The sequence below is a fragment of the Aedes albopictus genome, chromosome 1, assembly GCF_035046485.1.
Source record: "Aedes albopictus strain Foshan chromosome 1, AalbF5, whole genome shotgun sequence".
In the NCBI taxonomy this organism is placed as follows: domain Eukaryota; kingdom Metazoa; phylum Arthropoda; class Insecta; order Diptera; family Culicidae; genus Aedes; species Aedes albopictus.
Window position 1 is genome coordinate 258,844,348 of NC_085136.1, and position 24,016 is coordinate 258,868,363.

Below are 24,016 nucleotides of genomic sequence, written 5' to 3' on the forward strand. Positions count from 1 at the left end.
AATAATGGATTTCCATGGCGTCTCGGGTGCGGTTCTTAATCAGCAGAAAACAGTGGCACTGAAAATAGGAAACTTTCAATCTGGAGACCAGCTACCTTGGCTTAACGTCACCAACTGTGTGAAAATATTGGGAATCAGTTTTTCCTGCAGCGTCAAGGAGACTATGGACTTAACCTGGACTAACGTAGTCAAAAATATGAAGTGGCGGTTGTGGATGAGTAGAGCACGCTCGTTGAATCTAATTCAAAAGACAGTCTTGATTAATACGTTCGTTTCATCCAAGATGTGGTATACAGCTTCAACGCTTCCCTTACCTAAGAAATTTGAGCAACAAATTCTTAAGGAATACAGAAATTTCCTTTGGATTGGCGGAAAAAATCATATACGTCTAGAAACTCTATTTCTGACAAAAAATCGAGGAGGCTTGAATCTTCACAGTCCAGGGTTGAAATCTGTTTCGTTATTAACGAACAGAATTATAGAGAATTTGTACGATCTACCGTTTTTACGAGGGCTTTTAAATACGGACCAGATCCTTCAGATTCCAGCTGCTTACCCACAAATCAAGGTCTTTGCATTAGAAGTAGCAACGCTTAGCAATGAGGCTCTGCAACACCACTGTTCTTCGAGAATATACTCTGAACTACTATTAGCGGAAAACGATCCTGCTGTGCTGAGTGTAAATCGCCGATGGAAGCTAATCTTCAAGAACATAGCAGATCACCGAATTGATTCGCATCTTCGTTCCGTTTGGTACACGGCGATCCACGGGAAGATAAACCATAACGAATTGTTCTTCAAACAAAGACGTCGCAACTCCCCTCTTTGTGAGCATTGTCCAGGAGTTGTTGAAACAATTGAACACAAACTCTTTTCGTGTTGTTTATCCAAACCAGTTTGGATTTTTCTAAAGTCAATTATTGCAACGTTAAAACCATCTCTTCGAAATAAAAATCATAACTACTTTCTTTTCCCTGAATTAAGAGGCATACCATCCAGAGATACACTCAAAATCAAAAAACTATTTGCTAAATTTGTTTATTTCATATGTAATACTTCAACAGAGAATATTAATGTTAATAATTTTAAGCTGGAATTGTAATTTTTACAAACTTGTACTTTAATAAATCTAAAACTAGTTAAAAAAAAAAAAATCTAGGAGTTCTTTCGGATATTCTTTCAGAAATTCCTTTTTTAGGGATTCTTCGAGGAGTTCTTTCAGGGATTGTTTCTGGAGTTTTTCGGAGATTTTTTCCGGAGGATTCAGGGATGCCTCTTGCAAACGTCGTACTGCTTGCCCAACTAACATTTTTGCTGAATAAGAGCTTAAGCGAGCTTTCTTCCAAGGACGTTTGCTCCATAAAGCATTTATGCAGCTGCTTTTGTTAGTAGGGTGCCTACTGTGTTTTCTTTCATGCAGCTCCACAGGGATGTTTCGTCAAAGTAATATGTGCGGGAGCTTCGCGTTCCAGAAACCGGAGAGGTCTCACACCAAGCTAAGAACCTTCCCCGGCCCCATACAAAATTTCACACCGATCGGTTCAGTAGTTTCCAAATGTATAAGGGTCAGACAGACAGACATAAATGAATTTTTATTTATATAAAGGGTGAGTCGATAATTATTGTGCCATTTTCAAACTAACGTAACTTTTTTCCTACTTCACCAAAATCAACCAAATTTTGTACAGTTTCTCCTTATTGTATATTGTTTACATATAATGAATTGAGCAGTTATCGGTGAGATGCCGGTCGACAGTTCTAAAAAAGATGTTATACAATCACATGCTTAAATGAAACCTTAAATCATGATATCGCGCCTTGGAACAATTAATGATTATATTGCGACATTTGCACCCATTTAGACTCGGCCGAAATTCATTATCATCACAGTCGAATTTCGCACACGACTTCGCAGCGGCTGGCATACACAAGTTCGGTTGAGTTCATGACAGTGGCGTCGGATGCACAACAGGTAAACAAAATAAGTTTGATTAGTGTGAAATTTCGCTGGGAAATGATGATTCAGTGGGTTCTCAAATTATCACAGTTGTCTAAACATTAATGAGAAACCCAATACATTATCGGATCATCTTTATGTTCGTCAATAGGCTTCAGGAACGGTTGTCAGTGAAACAAGCTTGGAGCTGGGTGAAAACCAGGCACGGTACGCACAAACCAACCAGAGAGCTTTAATTATGTGTTTCAAGTTGAGACTGAACATGTCCACAAGAAGGGCGTTAATTAAAAATGTCGTAAATTTCACTAAAACGCATCCTAAATTTGAACCGATACCAAAAAGTTGAAATATATACAATAATATACATATACTAAACTACTGTAAAAATTTGGTTTCATTTCGTTAACTGTAGACAATGTGCGAATCAGTTAAAAGTAGGGTGGCACAATAATCAACGACTCACCCTTTAGTTTTTTTTTCAGAAGTTTTTCAGGAACTCCTACGGAAGTACCTTCAGGGATTTTTGTAGGAGTTCCATCAAGATTTATTTTAGAACTACAATCAGGCATATCTCCAGGATTTTCTTCAAGGAATTCCTACAAAAATTCTTCTAGAATTCTTCTAGGAATTCTTGCGAAGATTCCTCCTGAAAAATCTTCGGGAATTACTTCTAAAAATCCTTCCGGCATTCGTCCTGCTATGATTACCCTTGGGAATCTTTCAAGCATTCCTCCTGGAAATCCTTCGGGAATTCCACTTAGAAATACCTCGGAACTTCTCCGGGAGCTTCTTCGGAGATTCATTAGGGGATTCATTCCTGGAATTCCTTCAGGGATTCCTCCTGTAATCTCTTTGGGGATTCCTGATGGAGTTTTTTCAGGGATTCTACTTGAAATTCCTTCGGGGATTCCTTCTATGACTCCTAGAATTCCTACGGAGATTTCTTCTAATATTTCATCGAAGGTTTGCCTGGATTTGCTTCGGGGATTTCTTCTGGAATTCCTTCCAATTCCTATTAGGGATTTCTTCAGTTCACTTTTACATTTTATCACTTCCAGCGGGAAACCTGGAACCGGTTTCGAAACACTAACGCTATACTGAAATGTGAGCAGAGCCTACAACTTGCAAAACATTCGTCAGGTTCATAACTAATCGAAAAAGCCACAATTCGATGTATCGCATGCATGGGTTTGGTTCACTTTTATACTTGACTAGTTCCGGCGGTATACCCAAAACCGGTTCCAGAAAACTAACGGTGGTTCTGGATATGGTATGAAATTATTTTCTGACTAATCGCTCATCAGGTTATCAAACGAGCCACGATTTAATGTGGTGGTTTGGTATATTTGACCACTTCCGGTGGGACACCTGGAATCGGTTCCGGAACACTAACGGAAGTCGCAAATGTAGTCTGAGCCTATTTTCTTAGAAACCATTCATCATGTTATCGCAAAAGCCGCGATTTGATGTGTCGCATGCGTGGATCTGATCCACTATTATGTTTGACCACTACAAGCGGGACACCTGGAACCGGTTCCGGAACACTATCTGTAGTGCACGAAACCAATGATCAAGTTCCAGTGAAGATAGTTCTCTCTGGCCTGCCGGTGTTTCCGGTTGAAGAAATGTCGCAAGAGCTTGCGGCAGTGAATGTTCGTCCGGCCAGTGTTCGTCAACTAGCAACAGCGAAACACAGTAATTACGCGCTAAACCTGCTACTGTATCCGATTGGAGCCGTGAAACTTCAGCACTCCCCTGTGCAACGTCATTGTGTGGTGTAGGTACTATTCTTGAAAGAAGGCCGACGTCGTGCAGTGTTTTCGGTGTCAGCAATACGGACACGGGATGCGAAATTGCCATCTGGAGGCAAAATGCGTCAAGTGTGGTGAACGTCACCAAACGTCGGAATGCACTCTTGCAGGAAGGAGCGCCTCCGCTGTGCAAACTGCAGCCAGAACCACACAGCAAGCTTCAAGGGTTGCCCTACGCGCCTCAAGTATTTGCAGAAGTTGAATGCCAAAAAGAGGACGAGACCGATCCTCGGGAACAACCGCGCGAAGGTTTCCACAGTACCTGTATCTGCTCCCAGAGGAGCGAGTGGCGACATCAGCCAACTGCTAGGCAGCATAACAAACCCGAACGTTTCGTACTCCCAGATCGTCCAGGGAAACTCGCAGCCCGGGTCCCCCAATTTGTTCACCGTGGAGGAGTTTGTGTGCCTTGCTAGTGAGCTGTTCCACAGTCTCTCGAATTTCCAAACCAAGGCAATGCAATTTCTCGCTCTCAGCGAACTAATCATCAAATACGTGTACGATGGCCACCCGTAGATCGCTCAAATTGGTGAATTGGAACTGCCGTTCCATCTGGAACAAGACTGTGGAATGTTTTCATTTTCTTGAAACCCACGAAATAGACATCGCTATAACCACGGAAACGTGGCTGCAGCTCAACAACTCATTGTTCCACGAAAACTACTCTATTGTTAGAGCGTATCGAGACTCGCCGGGAGCCTCCCGAGGGGATTCTGGTGAGAAAAGGAATCTCAAACTCCATACTGGAAACATCGGCGCGGGCAATCGAAACAGTCGTCGGGATCTTGATCAGGGTAGATCCAACACCCGTGAGCATTGTAGTAGCAGTCTACTATCCTGGCTCAAATCAGAGGGCAGCCCTCTGTCAATACAGAAGAGATATCCACCAGCTCATCAACACCGACGGACCCTTCTTTCTAGTGGGAGATATGAATGCGCGGCACAGGATGTGGAACTTTGCTAGGGCCAACAACGCAGGACGTATCTTACAACAAGTGTATGAGTCCACGGATATCTACATTCACGTTCCTGATACTCCCACCCGCTACCCGTCTGGTCGAGGAAAGCCTTCAACCTTAGATCTGGTGATCTCGAACAACCAGGTACAAATGTCAAGGCCAGTATCGCATGCCGTACTATCGTCGGACCACTTGCCCGTAACCTTCACCATCGATGCTGGAATTCCAGTACTTCCGGCGGGAAGACTCATCCGCTGCTACGACAAAGCGAACTGGAGTACCTTCGCTCGAAGGATTGATTAGGACAGCAGGTTGGCCTTTGGGTTGGCCTGCTTTGAGCACTTGCCAAGAAAAGTGCTGGTGCACGGTGTACAGAAGAAGGTGACCGAAATCTGACATTTTTTTGATGACGTAATTCAAATCGTTCATAGGCGATCTAGTACTCCACACCAATTTGATCAACGTGAAGGACGATAAGAACGACGTCACATGTTTACATCCAAAATAGATGTTTACATATGTAGGTTAATAGCCTGCCTTGTGATCTTTATACCGTGGGCTGGTGGTGCTGACCAAAATCTTCAACGCATGCCTCAAGTGTCAAGTGCATCATCCGACCAATGCTAATCTATGCGTCCGCGGTTTGGGGCAACTGCGCCAAATCGCACCGTGCACCGACTCCAGGTGAAGCAGAACAAGCTGCTCAAGATGGTCTACAACCTGAACCCGTGGTATCCGACCGACGATCTCCACAAGCTGGCTGGTGTCGATACAATTGACGCAAGCATCGAACGTGCTACAAGATCCTTTAGGACTTCCCGTGTGATGTCCGCAAAACCGCTCATCGAAGCATTCCACCTTCAACATCTGTGATATTTAGCGTTAAGAATCATGAGATCTAGGATTTTTTCCCTGTAAAAACTCGTTTTCCCTAAAAAAAGCTACTCGCAGCTAGCAATTTCTAAATGTTATACATACGTCTCTGTTGTGATGTTCTGATAATCTGCCAACACTGTTCTTGTGGAAGAGGTATTAATAAATGTTCTTATCACTGTACACGGTTTTATAATTCAATGTCCCAACAATTTGGCGACGAAAATCGGGATTCGAGGCTGGAAAAAAGTTTAAAACGCGTGCGTGTGGAATTGAACAGTGTTTACGGATCCGTGTAACAAGACAATACCGTGTAGAAGGTGATATTCCTTCGGAAAAAGTGCTGAAAAAGTGGTCGAAGCCGGTCCAAAGGTTGGAGACAGCATACACTCCGGCGATGAAAACGTTGGAGCTGTGCAGTGGGGCGTCGTAAAGTGCACGAAAAGCCCACGAAAATTTCGCGAAAAAGTTTGTCGATCACCTGTCAAAACAAAACGAGGTGTCGTAAAAAGGAGGGGAACAGTGTAAACGCCAAAGTTGCGAAAAAGTAAATAATGGAACCCCCAAAACGTTGCAGCCGTTTAATACTCGGGATACTTCCTCGATTGGGACCAGGTGGAGGAAATGGAAACGATCCCTGGAGCTCTTCGTGGATGTTAGTTGCATCGCGCTACCTTCAAGAAAGAAGTCGTGTTTGCTTCATTTCGCTGGTCAGGAAGTGCAGGATATCTTTTATGATATTCCTGGTAATTATGCAGTCCCACCCGCTGGCTCCGATGTGTATCGTGAAGCTGTAAGGCTTCTTGATGATCACTTTGCTCCGATGGCAAGTGTTCCGTATGATCGTTACGTTTTTTCGGAACCTGAAACAAGAAGAAAACGAAACAGTGGACAAATTCGTGTGTCGTCTAAAGGAACAAGGCCGCTTGTGTGATTACGGTGCTGCGCTAGATATGAGAATCACCGAGCAAGTTTTCGACCACTGCCGAATGAACGACCTACGAGAAGTGATACTCAAAAAGAAACTAACGACTGTAGCGGATATTGTTGAAGAGGCAAGAATTTTGAAAACAGTTAAGCGTAACCGTGAACAAATGGTGAGATCTACTACTTCGGCGGAGAATGTCAGCGTTAACCAGGCGAGAATGGACAAGAAAAAGGAAGTGTGCTTCCGTTATGGCCTAAAAGGACACTTCGCAAGCGATAGCAGCTGTCCAGCTCGCGGAAAGGAGCGTGACAAATGCAAACTTATTGGTCACTTCAAGAAGATGTGCAAAACACAGTTGAAGAAGAAGAGTTTCTCCTCGAAACGGAAGCAAGTACTGCAGGTTGCATCCAGTGAAAGTAGTTGTGACACGGAGCCGGATGAATGCGAATCGGATGAAGATGGATGCGGAAGAGAGGTCCAACAAGTTTACTCGACCGGGGCTGACCACGATATGGTGGATACTGGAGGCGTTAAGCTGAACTGGGTCGTTCATTCCGGGGCCCACGTCAACGTTATCAGCCGCGAAACGTGGAAAGAGCTGCGGAACAAAGGGTGCAAAGTCAGCAGTGTGCATCGGTCGAAGAAAGTGTTGCGTGTTTATGGAGACGGATCGCTGCAGGTGCACAAAGTGATTAACCCTTTGGAGACGGCATTTTCGTCTTTCTTAGATGTAATTTCGCTGGTCTAGAACACGTTTGTAATGATCAGTTTTCTCGGCTGGGTTAATGTGATCCATCCGTCTCCAAAGGGTTGAAGCGGATATTTCTCCGAAGACAAAAACAGTGCATCACAAGATTTTTGTGGTTGATACGGAAAAAGGAAGCAGCTTGTTGAGCAAACAAACTTCCATGGAACTGGGCATTTTGGAGATCCATGGTGAAGTGTTCAGCATATCAACGAAGACGCTGATAGAAGAACCGCCGATCGGAAAGCTTAAGAGCGTCCAGGTAGAGCTGAAAATTGACGCAACAGTTGCCCCTGTCCAGCAACCCTGTAGGAGACTACCAATTCTGCTCCAGAAGCTGGTAGAAGAGAAGATAGATGATCTATTGCGCCAAGACATCATTGAGCCGGCACCTTTGAATATAACTTGGGCAACTCTATTGGTGGTGACTCCAAAAGACGGAGGCAGAAGCGTACGCCTCTGTGTTGATATGCGCCGGGCGAACAGGGCCATCATTCCGGAGCGCCACCCTCTTCCAACCTTCGACGAGATTATGCCGTATCTTGAAGGATGCCGTTATTTCACCAAAATCGATTTGGTAAAAGCGTTTCATCAAATCGAGTTGGCGCCATCCTCTAGAGCCATCACCACATTTGTCACTCCGAACGCTTACTACAGGTATAAGAGGCTGATGTTTAGTACGAATTGTTCAGCTGAAGTGTTCCAAAGAGAGATTGAACGTTTGCTTCGAGGAATAAAAAACACAAAGGTGTTTATCGACGACGTGCTGATATTCGCCGCAACCAGAGAGGAACATGATGCAATTGTCAAGGCTGTATTGGAGAGGCAGGAGCAACATGGTTTGACGGTGAACTCGAAAAAGTGCCAAATTGGGAAAACTTCCGTAGATTTTATGGGACACACCCTGTCAGAGAAAGGAATTTTACCCATGAATGACAAGGTCGACGCAATCGAACAATTCAGGCATCCGAAGAACACGAAAGAACTTCGCAGTTTTATGGGTCTGGTGAACTACGTGGGAAAATTCATTCCGAACCTTTCTACGATGTCCGCTCCACTGAGACATATGCTGCATAAAGATGCTAAGTTTCGGTGGACTAATGTTCCCTGGGCTTGGATTATATCTTCCAGGAAGCTTTGATTTCAGGCATGTGGTCGATGGCCTTTGCAGTAATGATTGGAATAGCTGAATGTATAATCAATGGCAAACAATTCTGTAAGAATCAGATCTTCAAGTCATCTGATATAGTTATACTGATCATGACGCTGCATAGTATATCGAACATTTGTCGAAGTCATTTATGTGCCGGGAAAATATAATTCCAAGTTGGAGAGAATATTACAAACTGAGGGAGGGTAATAGGCCCAGTCAGACCCCTGAATGGGCAATGTGGGTTAGTTTATGGGAATGCCATTGAAAGTTTGTAATATTCTCCGAGGCTTTCGAAATCCAACAGGGCGCGTCCCCGGGTTGCGGATAGGGGGAAAAGGGAGATTTTTCACATTTGTACTGTAATCAGCCAATGTGGTATTATCTCCTATGGTGTTGTAGTGCGAATGAATGATTTCATTCTATGGGAATTCGAACCTTGTAATGTATTGTTTATCAACTTCAATTTTCTAAGCTTGATAAGGTTTCGAAGACAAACATGAGATGAGAGAATTGCCTAATAGGAAAGTCACATCAGCAAAGCTTTTACATATGCAAATGCTATCCATGGGGTCATGTCTAGCATTTAATATGTATGGCAATGACTGATTCTTACCTAGCAGGGGTACTACAAGACCACGCGGACAATTCGATTAAAGGCTTAATTGGGGATAATATATTTTCCAGAACTGAAGGGACATTTTTTCCGGGGTGACTGGCGAGTCGGAGAGGGTAGAAGTTTCCGTTTGTTATAATTGGCAAAATAAACAATCGGGCACTTTTTCTTTCTATGACTTGCTTGGTATTTTGTGAATTATTGTTTTTTGGTTTTGGAAGGTATGCGATTCACTATTGAGCCTTAAAAATATTTTGCATCTGAGTAGCATTGATATCGTCAAGTCTACACCAACACCCTAATCCCATACCAAAATACCCTTTTCCTATCCCATGGCGTTTATGTGGTCAGCAAAGACTATTCAGCCATTACCCCTCCTTATCATCGGCTTTGGACTGACTTGCGCTCTCATTGCCCCACCAAATGCTGCAAAATGAAAATGAAAATGAAATAAGTTTCGGTGGACTAATGTTGAGAAGTGTTCTTTCGAAAAGATCAAGGCAGCTATGTCGAAGACTAAACACCTAGCTTACTACAGTGTTCATAACCCGACGTCGCTTGTAACTGACGCCAGTGATACCGGAGTTGGAGCAGTTCTGATGCAGCGCATTGGTGGAAAGTTAAGACCGATCAGTTTTGCCAGCAAAAGCTTGACGAAAACCTAACAAAAGCACTCTACATTGGACAAGGAGGCGCTTGCTGTGGTCTGGGCCACGGAGCGGTTCCAGATGTACTTGAAGGGACTAGAGTTTACTATCGTCACCGACCATAAACCGTTGGTGGGTATTTTCAACGAGACGTCTACGCCCAACAAACGTCAAGAAGGCTGGGTACTTCGAATGCAGGAGTACCGTTACCATATCTGTCATGTCCCTGGAGGAGTAAACATAGCGGACTCACTGTCTCGACTGTCGGTTGAGCTCGGACAGAAAACTTTCGATAAGGCTTCGAAAGACATCTTGTGCTCTATTGTCGAAGTAAACCGACCTTCAGCTGTAAGCATGACCGAGATCATCAAAGCTTCTGAAGACGATTCCGAGATACAGGATATACGAAACGCGCTTCAAAATGATATATGGCAAGAATCTGTGAAGAAATACGCACCATTCAAGTCAGAATTGGTTTTCGCGAAGGAAATTCTCCTCAGGGGTGATCGCATTGTTGTCCCGACAAAATTGAGAGCGTCAGTCAGCTGAGTGGCGCTAGTGAGTCATACAAGTTCTAAACTTCATGTTGCTTTCCAAAGCCCTCCAGTGAATTTAGCTTACCATGTTTCAACAAACCATCGTGTAGATCATTCCTTTCCGGTATGATTCTACTCTGCAGACATAGGTAATTCTTGCGCTGATGGTGGGTCACAATCATCATTATCATCATCAGTTACCGCAGTTACATCAGTTTAAAGAAGGTTAAAACTTTGTTTTCTTTAATTTTCGATGAAATAAAGAAGTACCTTGGAGGATTCGGAGCAGATCAAAAAGAAAGTCGATTGTAATTAGTACCTAATTTTGTATTATTTCTTCTACCTTTACAGAGAAAAACAACGGTAGCTAAAGCCGAAGCAAACAGCAACAACAACAGCAACAGCATGGGTGACGCTATCAACTTTGGTCCTGCGTGGTTGCGCAAAGTTGCGACCTTCGATAGTAACGCTGTGAGCAGCATCGGTGGACCTCCCCACAGTAGCAGCAACAACAACAACATCAGTAGCAGCAGCAGCAGCTCCAGCACCAACAATAATCAGACCATCAACAGCAGTAACCAGAACAACAACAACAGCAGTAGCTCCGGTTCGGCGGGCGGCGGTACAAACAGTGGTAGCTATTCGGCAGCCCTGGCGGCTGCCAATGCCGCGGCGGCAGCAACAGCATCCGCCGCGGCTGCTGCTGCTGCTGCTGCCACCACGACCACCCGGTACGCACTGGCCGAGTTCCGGTATGGGCGGGAGGAAATGTTGGCTCTGTTCGACGTGAAGGTGGTCAAAACGCCAGAGATACTGGTCAACTTCAAAAACTTGTACGTTGACAAGGTGCAGTGTCCGCTGGCGTTGACCCCTTGCACCGACGACGACGTGGTACCGGAACCAGATACCAGGGTGAGTTTGGGTACATACTATTTCAGGGGGGGCAAGACTAATAGATCGTATCTTCTACGTTACAGCGTATATGGCAGACGAGGAGCACTTCGCTGGGTGTGCCAGGGCGTGGCGCTCGGGGCGGGTCCGTTGACCGAGGAAGGGGTCGTGGTAGAGGCCTCTATCTCGGCTACCAACGGTCGACCTCTTTCTACGACGATGAATCCAGAAGCGTGGGAAGAGTGAGTACAGTAGTAACTTTGCAACGATCGGTCGTATACCTAATATTGCTAAATTCTTCCAGGGTGAACGACCATGGCTGGAACGCAACGGCACCGGTGGTCCCCTCGGCGCTGGAAGCGGGGGTGCCGGCGGTGGCGGTAGCGAGGTCGATTGGAACAGCTCTTCGACGTCGCCCCGGAAGGAGTTCGGCGGCGGGTTACGGGCGCGAACGACCAACATGGAAAGCTGGCGCCGGTCGACCCGTCCGGACGACGAACCGAGCGCAACGGACTGGCGTAGTGGTGGTCTGAATACTAGCGGGGGAAGCAGCGGTGGTGGGCTGTCCGGATCGTCGGGCCTGCGGGAAAAGTGGTCCCGTTCTACTAGCTGGCGCGATGAGGACGGCGGTACGGGTGATGGCTTGGGCCGTTCGGGGTTGGGCGGTCTCCATCCGTCGGTTAGCAGCGAGCGGATTATACCGGGCTCGGGCGCTTACAAGCCCAGGTTGTCCGCGCTGAGTGGAGGCACCGGGGATTTGAACACCAGCGGTGGTGGTACGGGTCCGATGAGTGCACTGCGGCGGAACTGGGACACGGAAGACCAACTTCCGGAGTGGGCTACGGAGAATCCCTCGGACTACGGTGGAAGCTTCGATGCTAGTGGGGCGTTCCATGACTCCGATAACGACGTCGATGGGCGGCTGGACGGCGACGACGGCGGTAAGGAGAATCATGTGAACAGAAAGGAAGGATCGTCGGGCAGTTCTAGGAGAAGTGGTGCTTCTTCGAAGGAAGGTAGTGCCAGTAAGGAACTAACGCCGAATCATATGGTGGAGAAAGCAGATCCGGTGGAGGATCCGAAGAAAGGTGGTCACCGGGAAGAGCGAAAAGAGGAAGTCGAGTCTAGTAAACCGAAGGAGGATAGCGTTGGCGGGAAGGACAAAGAGTCGAAGGAGTCCAGTAGCCCGCATCCTTCATTGGTGGAAACGCTCAAGACGATGCATGATATGGCGGCTGAAATTGACATCCATCTAACGGCCGCCAGCAGTAATAATAGCAGTACTGGGGAAGTTAGTTCCAAAGCTGAAGAGAGTCCAAACCGGAATCGAGATGTTCCGAAGAAGTCAGCTTCGAGTTCCAGTGTGGATCGGATGCAGGAAGTGGCCGATGATATGGTGGCACAGTTGATCATGGACGACGAATACACGGGCGCCGGAGATCCGGATCCTACTCCGGTGTCCCGGTCACTGGACAAGTCACCGGTCCTTGGTGCTCAGATTCCGATCAATCTGCTCCTGTCGAAGGAGCCGGTGGCCATGCAGCAGCTGTTCGCGAGCGGCAATTCTGGCAGTGGAAATCGAGGCATGCTTCTTTCCGACGTGAATCGATCGATGTTGCACGGGGTTGGTCCTCAAATGGCGCCGCAGATGCACCACAACGGAACGGACATCTGGTACTATCGGGATCCGCAAGGCAAGGTTCAAGGTCCGTTCCCGGCGTCGGAGATGACCGAGTGGTATCGTGCGGGTTACTTCGATGATTCCCTCTCGGTGCGGCGGGCCTGCGACGAAATCTACACGACCCTAGGTCAACTGGTAGCTCTCTGCGGCGGTGCCATTCCATTCCTGAACTCCATGAGTATACCACCGATTAAGAGTAGTAGTAAGCAGCAACCCCAGTCCCAACCCCAGCAGGCTCCTCAAGCTCCCACCAGCTCATTCCAACAACAGAAACCTGCCTCCACGCTGCAGCATCATCTCCAGCAGCAAGCACCGCCTACACCGCTCGACACGGATCTGACGGCCCATGTGCAGTTCACCAAAAAGCTCCACTTAATCCGCCAGCAGGGCATCATCTTGCAAAAGCTCAGCTCGACCGAGGGTTGGTCGTTGCTCTCGCAGGAACAGCAGAACGCCATCATGGCGCAGCACATGGCCCAGCTGCAGCTCAACGATAGTCTGTTGATGTCGCCCTCGCCGCTGGCGCCGTCGGTGCCAGCCAATGCCACCTCCAGCTCATCGAATCCGCCGAATCCGGCAAGTATTTTCGGGGGTGTCGTCCCACCGCAGGATTCGCTAGTCAATCTCAAACAGGCGCAGCAGCATCAGCAGCAGGCTCAAGGTCAACAGCAGTCGCAACAACAGCAGCAGCAGCCCGGCGGTCAACACCATCCGGTGATGGAGCAACTGCAAAAGAGCAACAGCCTCAGCAGTGCGTTCCAAAAGATGCAATTGTCCGACTTTGGGCAGCCGCAACCCGGGCGACCGATGCTGGGTAAGTTATGTTTCCACCGATTAATGTTTATTCAAAATCAGTAGGTCATTTATCAATCTATTTCTATCCGTAGGCAACTTGAACGTCGATCCCACTGCCGGTCATGACCACTTGGGGCAACTGATCCACAACATTAACTTTAATCATCAACCTCCAGTACAAAACCTTCCACTCGGCTCCAATATGTTGCTGAAGCATAACCTTATAGGAAACCTGACACCGCAGCAGCAGCAGCAACAACAGCAGTCACAGCCATCGCAGCAGCCCCAAGCACCAAAACCGAACCTAGAAAGCGATCCAATTCAGTCACTGCTCATGCAACTATCGATGCATAAACAACAGCAGCAGCAACCGCCACCGCCACAGCCATCCAAGACACCGGCGGAACTAATGACTCCATGGTTACAGACGCAATCGATGTCCCAGCAGCAACCCCAGCAGGCGGCGTTGCGTACGTTAGGCAGCGGTTGGGGAGATCTGCCGCCTACGAGTGCCTCCTTTGGGTCGCTCTTGCAGCAACCGCCATCGCAGCAACCACAACACCTAGCAGGCCATCCACTGGTCAACGCGAGCTCTGCCAACGAGCCCCAGGCTCCGTCGGTTGTGTCGCTCTTCAAGCATCATCAACAGTCCGAGAAGCAGAACCAAGAAAAGTTGGTATCTGAATCTCACCAACAGCAGCATCTGCAACAACAACAATTGCAACATCAATTGCAGCAGCAGCAGCAGCAACAACAACAACAACAGCAAACTCAGCATCATAATCATCAACAGCAGCAGCAGCAGCAACAACAACAGCAGTTGCAGCAGCAGCAACAACAGTCAACAAATCATCAGCAGCATTTTGAACGTACTCACCAAAAGCAGCAGCTGCAAGTTGAGAATATTGTTACTCAACAACAGCAACAAGTTCAGCAACAGCAGCAGCCGCAGCAACAGCAACAACAACAGCCACAATACATCCAGAAACCTCAGAAAGAAGACAGGAAAGAACAGGAACATCTTGCTCAGCAGCAACTACAGCAGCAACAACAACAACAAGCTCAACAGCAGTTGCAGCAGCGGCATTTCCAACAACCTGCCAAACAAGAGAAGCAACAATCAAAGCCAAACCAGCAGAAAGCGGTCAACAACGTTGACGTCGAAGAACAGCAAGTGAATCAACAACTGCAGCAGCAGCAGCAGCAGCCGCAACAACAGCAGCAAGTCGGCAAATTTCCCCAACAGAAGGGAAACAAGAAGCAGCAGCAATCGAAGCAGCAACAACAGCAGCATGCCGCCGACGACGATCAGGGCGATTTCATCAACGTGAAGAAAGAGATGGAAGAGAAGAAGCGCCAGAAGGAGCTGAAGAGACAACAGCAGGAGGAACTGAAGCGCAAGCAGGCCGAAGAGAAGAAGAAACAGGAAGAGCAGGAAGCGCAAAAGAAGGCCAAACTGCTGGAAACGCAACGCCGCGAGGCGATCAAGATCCAAGAGCAGCAACAGCCGCGTCCCGCCACCAAGGTGGCTCCGTGGTCCGCTTCGGTTGCCGAAACGGTCAGCAGCGGACCCAGTCTGGATGAAATCCAGAAAGCCGAACGCGAGCGTCGTGCCGCTGTAGCCCGCCAGGAGCAATCCCTGCGCGAGCAACAGCAGCAGCAGGAGATCCTCGAGCTTCAAACCCATCTGGACAGCAAACTCAAATGGAACGCCCAAAACTTGATTCCCCAGAATGTGAAATCATTGGCGGAGATTCAAGCCGAAGAAGCTGCCGCTGCGGAACGCGCACGCGAGAAGAATGCCGCTGCTCTGACGGCCGCTTCGATCGCAGCATCTGCCGCGAAGGCCGCCAAAAAGGAGGAAATACTCGGAACGGCCGTTTGGCAGAGCCAAGGCAGCGTTCTGACCTGGAACACGGCCAAACTGTGGTCCAACGAGGAGCAGAACAATCTGAGCTCCGGTGGCTTCTGGGAGGAACCGAATCCGTCGAACAAGAACGGCCGCCAGAAGCAGAACCACCAGCAGGCGGCCGCCCAACATCATCAGCAGCAGCAGCACGCCCAGAATCAGAAGCAATTGCTGAGCAAGAGCAAGACGATGGGCAGCATCTCGACGGCTTCCTCTTCGAACGCCGTGGCCGCGGCCAAGCAACAGCAGCAGAAAAATCAAATGCAACATCAGCAACAGCAGCATCAGAAGAATGCTTCCAAGGGTGCCTCCGCCGGTGCGGGTAAACACTCGGGTGGAGGTTCTGGAGCCGGTGGCGAGCGGAAGGAGCGCAATCAGGGTGGCGGCGGCGGCGACCACACCAACGAGTTCACCGGATGGTGCACCCGAGCATTGACCTCGCTGAACAGCAATGTTGATAGTAAGTACCTGTATAGAGAGTGATTCACCAATTGTTGAACTGTACCCAAATGTATGGCAGCCTCTGATAATGTTTTATATTAGGTCCTTGAATCCTCTATGAACCTTCTCTGGAACTCCTCGGAAGAATCGTTATCTTTTTTTTATCTGTATTAACGAGATTTTTAGCCCTAGGCTAGTTCATCTCGGGACCCACGCTTTACTTCCCTTCCGAAGGAAGAACTCACATTTTGCGAGTTTGTCGGGAGTGGGATTCGATCCCAGGTCCTCGGCGTGATAGTCAAGTGTTCTAACCATCCCACCAGGTCCGCTCCAATCGTTATCTGTTGTCCGATCACGGACACTGGACGGAGGTTGGCCGGCTCTTCCCACTGAAGAGGGCCGCAGGAACAAAGCTGCAGACGATAGCTCGACGACTTCGAATAACTCTCAAGTGGTTAGCCTTGTAAAATGCTGGTTTGTTTCGGCTGTCCAAGGAAAAGTCTTAATGTTTTCATTTTAACGATGTTTATTCTTTCACTGCTTGACAAAAACTGATTGCTCTTCGAGCAAATGCGATCACTTATATATCCCACCCCAGCATACCCAAAACACACCATCCGCCAATCAGCGCAAGCCTCGCTCGCATTGGTTGATGCCCAGAATCGAACATGTTGTGGCATGTTCTTGGCGTCTCTTCTCCACGTATGATGCAGGAATGTTCTCGAATCGTGTGCTGTTGGTGGCAGCGTCGACGCAGGGATGAAATGAAGTATACAGGGACTTCGCGTCGAGAGCGAACATCTGTTCTGTGGCGAAGTTGGGTAACGCACCCTGTCTGGCGAATCGGGGAGATGTGGGTTCAAATCCCACCAGATCTACGATATTTTTTTTTCTAAAATTATCCATTTCTATCTCATTTTTTATCACATTTGGACTTCTTTAGGCTTGAGGTATGTCTATCATAGTTGATCCGTGTCATACATAGTAGTACGCCCAAGGTGTCCCTGAAATAATCTCTCCGAGAGAATCCTCCTCATTTACATATTAAAACCGCGCACATTTGCACTCACATTGAGGAGCATGCCATCCCTGGCGGAGAAGAAGAATCCACTTAAAGAATATTGGGAGAAGCCAATCAATGAATCCGGGGAGAAATCCCCAAAAGGATCCTTGGGGGAATCTTTGAAGTACTCCATGGAAGAAACCCGGGAGTCTGGGATTCGACCCTAGAACCTGGAAGTCCCCAAAAGAATCTTAGAGGGAGTACCTGAAAGAATGCCGGAAAAAGATGGAATCCCTAAAGAAAGTGCGGAAGTAATCCCTACGGAATTCCGAGAGAGATTCCGGGAAGAATTCAGGATTAATTCCTGATGCAATCTAGGTAATAATCCATGCATTGGCCCCCTCCAGAATCCGCCAGCCAATCTTTTCAGATTCCCGAGATATTTCAAAAAAATGTCATATTTTAGTATTTTTTTAGTTGGACACCAGGAACTGCAGGAGGTATTCTTGAAGGAATTCGTGGATGATCTCCTGAATATCTGATTATGGAACCTGTGGACGAACTCCTTAGATTTCTCGGAGATAATTATGGAAGAATTCCTGGAAGACTTCTTGAAGAATTTCCTGACTCCTGTATCCCTTCAAAATTATCTTAAAGTATCCCAATTCAAATCGCTGGAGAAATTCCTGTAGAAGTCCTTCAAGTAAATAAAAAATCTTCAGGGAATTCTGGAAAAAATCTTAGATGAATCCCCGGAAAAGATGATGAACGGATTTCTGAAATTTATGACCGAGCCCCTCAATATGTTTTTGAAAAGATCCAGCGAGGAATTTCTGAAGGAAGAATTCCTGGAGCAATCCCTGAAAAAAACTCCTGGAGCAATATCCGAAGCAATTCCTGAAGAAATCGCTATAGGAATGTTTGCAGGTATACCTGGAGTAAACCCAATAGGAATCCCTCGGAAAATTTCTGAAGGTATACCTAGAGGACTCCCTGGATCAATTCCTGGAGAAATCCTTAACGCAAATATGGGAGGAATCTTTGGAGAAATTTCTGGAGAAATCGCTTGAAGAATCCTGGGAGAATTTTCTAGACAAATTTCTGAATGAATGCTTAGAGAAAGTTTTGGACGAATTCCTGAAGGAATTTCTAGAGAAGTTATTGGAGAAGGTATTCTTGCAGGAATACCTGGTGGAAACCCTAGAGGAATTCCAGGAGAAGATCCTGGAGGACTTTCTGCAGAAATTGCTGGATGAAATCCTGCTGCAAACAATGAGAGAAATCTTGAAGAAATTTTTAAATCAATTCCTGGAGGATTCCCTAGAGGAATTCTCCCTGGAGAAATTCCGGGAGGAATCCTTAGAAAAAATTCTGCAGAAATTCTTGGAAGAATCCCTGCGATATTATTGGAAAAATCCCTGGAGGATTCCAAGAAGCAATTTCTAGAGGAACGCCTAGAGGAACTTCTGGGAAAATCCTTGGAGGAATTTCAGGAGGAATTTCTGGAGAAATCCCTAGAGGAATTCTTGGGGTGCTTTCGAGGAACTATCCCTGTAAGAATTCATGGAGGAATCCCTGAATGAAACACTGGAGGAATCTCTTTGGGAATCCCAGGAGAAATTTCTGAGGATATTATTAGATAACTTCCTAGAGGAATTCTCAGAGGAATTTCTGGAGGAATTCCAGGAAGAATTCTTAAAGAAATTTCTGGATGAATTTCTGGAAGAATCTCTGGAAAAATCTTTGGAGGAATCCCTGAAGAAATTTCTGGTAATTTCCTGGAGGAATTACTGAAGGAATTTCTTTGGGAATCCTTTGAATCAATTCCTGGTTCAAAAGTCCTTGAAAAAAATCCTTGGAGGAATACCCGGAGAAGAAATTTCTGAATAAATTCCTCATTGAAACCCTGGATGAATCCCGTAAAAAACTACTGGAGGAATTAATAAAGTAATTCTTGAAAAAAAAAATCAAAAAGGAATCTCCGGAGGATTTTCTGCAGAAATTCCTGGAGGAATTTCTGTATGAATTTCCGAAGGAATTTCTGGATCAATTTCTGGAGGAATTCTTGGGGTAATTACTGGAGGCATTCCTGGAAGTCGCTGGGGAAATGCCTGGATGAAATCTTGGAGGAATGCCTGGAGGAATAACTGGAATAATTCATGAATAAAATCCTGGGGGAATTTCTGAAGGAATTCCTGGAGTTTTTCCTGGGGGATTCCAGAAGTAATCCTTGGAATCTAAGAAGGAATTCATGCAGGAATCCCTGGAGGAATACTTGGGATGATGCCTGTATAAACACCGGGAGGATGATTTCCTGAAGAAATTCCAGGAGAAATTGCCGTAGTAATTTCTAAAGGAATTCCTGGAAGAATTCCAGAGGTAAATTATGCAGGAATTTCTGAGGTTATTTCTGCAGGAGTCCCGGGGAAATTTCTGGTGGAATTCTTAAGGATATTTCTGGAGAAGTCCCAGAATTTAATCCTGAATGAATACCTGGATGAATCTCTGGAGGAATTCTTATTGAAATCCCTGGAAGAACTCCTGGAGGAATGCCTGGAGGTATTCCTAAAAGAATTCCTGGTGAATCTCAGTAGGAATTGTTAGAGGAATACTTGAATCTCCAGGTGAAATTTCTGGAGGAGTACCTTGAACCAATTCCTGGAGCAATCCCTGGAGGAGAAATTTCTGGATTTATTCTTCGAGGAAACCCTGGAAGAATTTCCGGAGGAATCCCTGGAAAAGCTCTTAATGGAATCACTGAAGAAATTATTGAAAGAATTTGAATCTTTGGAGGACTTCCTGGAGACATTCTTGGAGGAATTGTTTCAGGAATTTCCGAAGCAATTTCTGGATGATTTTTTGAGAAATTCTTCAGGTAATTCCTGGAGGTATTCTTGGTGGCATTCCTGGAAGTCCCTGGGGAAATGCCTGGATGTAATCCTGGAACAATTCATTGAAGAATACATGGAATAATTCTTGAATAAATTTAGAGGGGAGTTTCTGAATGAGTCCTTGAAGGAATTCATAGAAGAATCTCAGGAGGAATTCCTAAAGGAATTCTTGGAATAATGCGTGTGAAAACTCCGAGAGGATGATTTCCTGGAGGAGTCTCAGAATCAAATTCCGAATGAGTACCTGAATGAACCCTAGGAAGAATTTCTATTGAAATCCCTGGAGGAATGCCTGGAGGTATTCCTGAAAGAATTAATGGAGGAATTCGTAGAGCAATCCCTAGAGAAACTCCTGAAGGAATGCCTAGAGGGACACCTGAAAGGATTTCTGGAGACATCCTGGAGGAGTCTTTAAAGAAATTCCTTGAGAAATCTTAAGAGGAACTCCTGAAGGAATCCCTAAATAAATCCCTGGAGCAATTACTGGAGCATTTTCTTGAAGAATCGCTGGAGAACTTTCAAGTAGGTATCCCTGGAGTAATCCCTTAAAGAATTCCTGGATGAATCCTCTAAAAAGAATACCTGGAGGAATTCCTGGTGGAATCTCTAGAGAAATTGAGGTTTCTCTAGAGAAATACCTGGAGAAATTCCTAGAGGAATCCCTGAGAAATCTTCAGGGGAACTTTGGTAGAATCCCTGCTTAAATTTCATTAGGAATCCTTGTAGAAATCCCTGGAGGATTTTCTTGAAGATTTCCTGGAAAACTTCAAGGAAGAATCCATAGAGGAAAGCTTGGAGAAATCCCTGAAAGAATTCCTGGGGGAATCCCTGGTGGAATCTCTAGAAGAATTCCTAGAGGAATCTCTTTTGGAGCAATTCCTAGACGAATCCCTGCAGGATTTTTTTGATGAATTCCTGAAGGAATTTACAGAGGAATTCTAGAACAATCCCTGGAGGAATTTCTGAAGAAACCCCATGAGGAATTCCTTAGGAAATCACTGGAGAGTTTTCTTAGCGAATTCCTGGAAGAATTTCTATAAGAATCCCTGGATAAAAAATCCGAAAAAAAACTTGTTTACTGCAGACACTTCTAGACGGATTATTGAATGAACAATTGGATGGACTCCTAAAGGTTTTTTTTTTCACAAAATTTTTAAGCAATTCCTTGATTGATTTTTTAATAATCTCTAGTAAAATTTTTTGGAAGAATTTCTGGAAGACATTCCTGCAGAGAAATACTTCGATTAATTCCAGATGGAATTATTGGATCAATCTCTAGTGAAATTCTGGAAGGAATTTGAAGAAATCTCTGAAGGTATACCTGCAGAAACACATGGAGAAATTTTGATTAAAAACTGCGAAAACAGCACTGGCACAATCACTGGAGGAACCTTCAAAGACAAATCCCCAAAGAAATGTCTGGTGGAATCCCTAGATGCGTTCTTAAAGGAATCCAGTAATTTGATTCCTCAAAATTCCAATGCCGATTTGCATATTCACATCGTACCGCTTAAAAGTCATCTCAAGTCAGGCCCCCCCTGGGCCCCCTCCAGAAAAAATCCTAGCTACGCCAATGAATCCATGAAAGAAACGCGGATCCCGGGTGAATTTCCTGACGGAATCTTAAGAGGAACCGCTCCAGAAAGCCCGGAATCTTGGTAGGAATTTCTAACGGAATTTCAGGAACCTGGAGGAAATCGTGAAGGAATCCCAGCAGAAATCCCGGAGAGAATCTGGAAAGAGATCGTAAGTGAATCCCGGGAAAAAATGCCAGAAGAAATCCATAATGAATTTCGGAAGAAATCAATGAAGAAGTCGCGGGAGTTATTTTTGAAGGAATCCAGGGTGGAATCACTCTAGGAACTATTGTCTGAAATCCCAGTATAATATTAAAGAAATCATTATAAAAAATCTCTGGGAGGAATGCTGAAGTAATTCCATGAAGATTTATTGATGGGATTTCATGAAGAATCTCCGAAGAACATCTTAGAGGATTAACCAAAGGAATTCCAGGAGGAATCCACGACGGAATATCAAGAGAAATCCTCGAAAAAATAACAGGAGGATTTAATGAAGGGAGTCCAGACGAATCCCCAAAGAAATTCCAGATTTTTTAAAAGGAATTCGAGAAGAAATCCTCAAAGTGTTTCTTGAGGGGACCAACAAAAAATATCAAGGAGAAATCCTCGTAGGAATTCCATGAGAAACCCCTGAAACAATTCTAGGAGGATTTCCCGCAGGAATGCCAAGAGCAAAATCGGAAATAATTCCAGGAGGAATCCCCGAAGAAATTCGAAGAGTAATTCCCGTGGAAATTTCAAGAGGAATTCCCGACGGAATATCAGGAGGAAACGCCGAAGAAATTGCAGAAGGAATTCTCGAAGAAAGTTCAGGAGGAATCCCCGAGAATGAAGTCCAGCAGGAATACCCGACGGAATTCCTGGAAGAATTCCTGAAGGAATTCCAAAAGAAATCCCAAAAAAAACTTACAGGAGAAATCCCTGCAGGTATCCTAGAGGGGACCCCTGAAGGAATTCTGGGAGTAATCTCCGAAGGATTTCCAAGCGGAATACTCGAAGAATTTTCAAGAGGAATCCCCATAGGAAGTCCAGGAAAAATCTCCAAAGGAATTTTGGGAGGAATACCCGAAAGAATTTAGAGAGAAATCCCCGAACGAATTCCAGGAGGAACCCCCGAAGGAATTGTAGGAGAAATATATGAAGTACTTCCAGAAGGAAACCCCAAAGGAATTCCAGAAGGACTCCTGAAAGAATTCCATGAGGAATCCCTGGAGCAAATCCAGCAGGAATGTCCGAAGGATTTCTAAAACAAATCATCAAAGAAATTCCAGGAGGAAACCCCGAAGACATTTCTGGAGAAATCCCCGTTAGAATATCAAGAGAAAGCCCCGAAATAATGTCAGGAGGAATTCATGGAGAATGTTCAGGAGGAATACCCGAAGCAATTCCAGGAGACATTCCAGAATGAATTCTAGGAGGAATCCCCGAAGGAAGTCCAAGAGGAATCCCTAAATGAAGTGCAGGAGAAATCCCTGGAGGAATTCCATGAGGAATATAGGCGAAATTCCTGAAGGAATTCGAAGAGTAGTTCCCGTAGAAATTTCAATAGGAATTCCCGACGGAATATCAGGAGGAAACGCCGAAGAAATTTCAGAAGGAATTCTCGAAGAAAGTTCAGGAGGAATCCCCGAGAATGAAGTCCAGCAGGAATACCCGACGGAATTCCTGGGAGAATTCCTGAAGGAATTCCAAAAGAAATCCCTGCAGGCATCCTAGAGGGGACCCCTGAAGGAATTCTGGGATTAATCTCCGAAGGATTTCCAAGCGGAATACTCGAAGAATTTTCAAGAGGAATCTCCATAGGAAGTCCAGGAAAAATCTCCAAAGGAATTTTGGGAGGAATTCCCGAAAGAATTTAGAGAAAAATCCCCGAACGAGTTCCAGGAGGAACCCCTGTAGGAATTCTAGGAGAAATATTGTGGATTTAGCATCAAATTGATGTCGGAAGTAACTTCATTGATTTCCGCTGCCTTTCCAATGCTTAAAACATAACGTCGGAAGCAGTGCGCTGTATAATAAATCTGATGCTCTATACAGCGCACTACTTCCGACGTTATGTTTAACGCATAGGAAAGGCAGCGGAAGTCAATGAAGTTACTTCCGACACCAATTTAGTGCTAAATCCACAATATATGAAGTACTTCCAGAAGGGAACCCCAAAGGAATTCCAGAAGGACTCCTGAAACAATTCCATGAGGAATCCCTGGAGTAAATCCAGCAGGAATCTCCGAAGGATTTCTAAGAGAAATCATCAAAAAAAAAATCCAGGAGGAAACCCAGAAAGACATTCAGGAGAAACCCCGTTATAATATCAGGAGAAAGCCCCGAAATAATGTCAGGAGGAACTCATGAAGGATGTCCAGGAGGAATACCCGAAGGAATTCCAGGAGGAATATCCGAAGGAATTCCAGGAGGAATACCCGAAGGAATTCCAGGTGACATTCCAGAATGAAATCTAGGAGGAATCCCCGAAGGAAGTCCAAGAGGAATCCCTAAATGAAGTGCAAGAGAAATCCCTGGAGGTATTCCATGAGGAATCCAGGTGGAATTTCTGAAGCAATTCTAAGAGGAATTACCGAAGAAATTCTACGGAATATTAGAAG

The 24,016-nt window shown here is 45.7% G+C and overlaps 1 protein-coding gene across 2 annotated transcripts in view; it reads left to right on the top strand.

Moving 5' to 3' along the window:
* The window catches only part of LOC109425480 (GIGYF family protein Gyf), a 113,317-nt gene that overhangs the window by 76,066 nt on the left and 13,235 nt on the right, over positions 1-24,016 (top strand). For both annotated transcript variants that reach the window (XM_062846672.1, XM_062846673.1), the window contains exons 3-6: positions 10,574-11,134; positions 11,200-11,355; positions 11,418-13,608; positions 13,682-15,958. In XM_062846672.1, coding sequence (XP_062702656.1) covers positions 10,628-11,134; positions 11,200-11,355; positions 11,418-13,608; positions 13,682-15,958 — 5,131 coding nt within the window. In that variant the 5' untranslated portion in view covers positions 10,574-10,627. The remainder of the gene's footprint in view (positions 1-10,573; positions 11,135-11,199; positions 11,356-11,417; positions 13,609-13,681; positions 15,959-24,016) is intronic.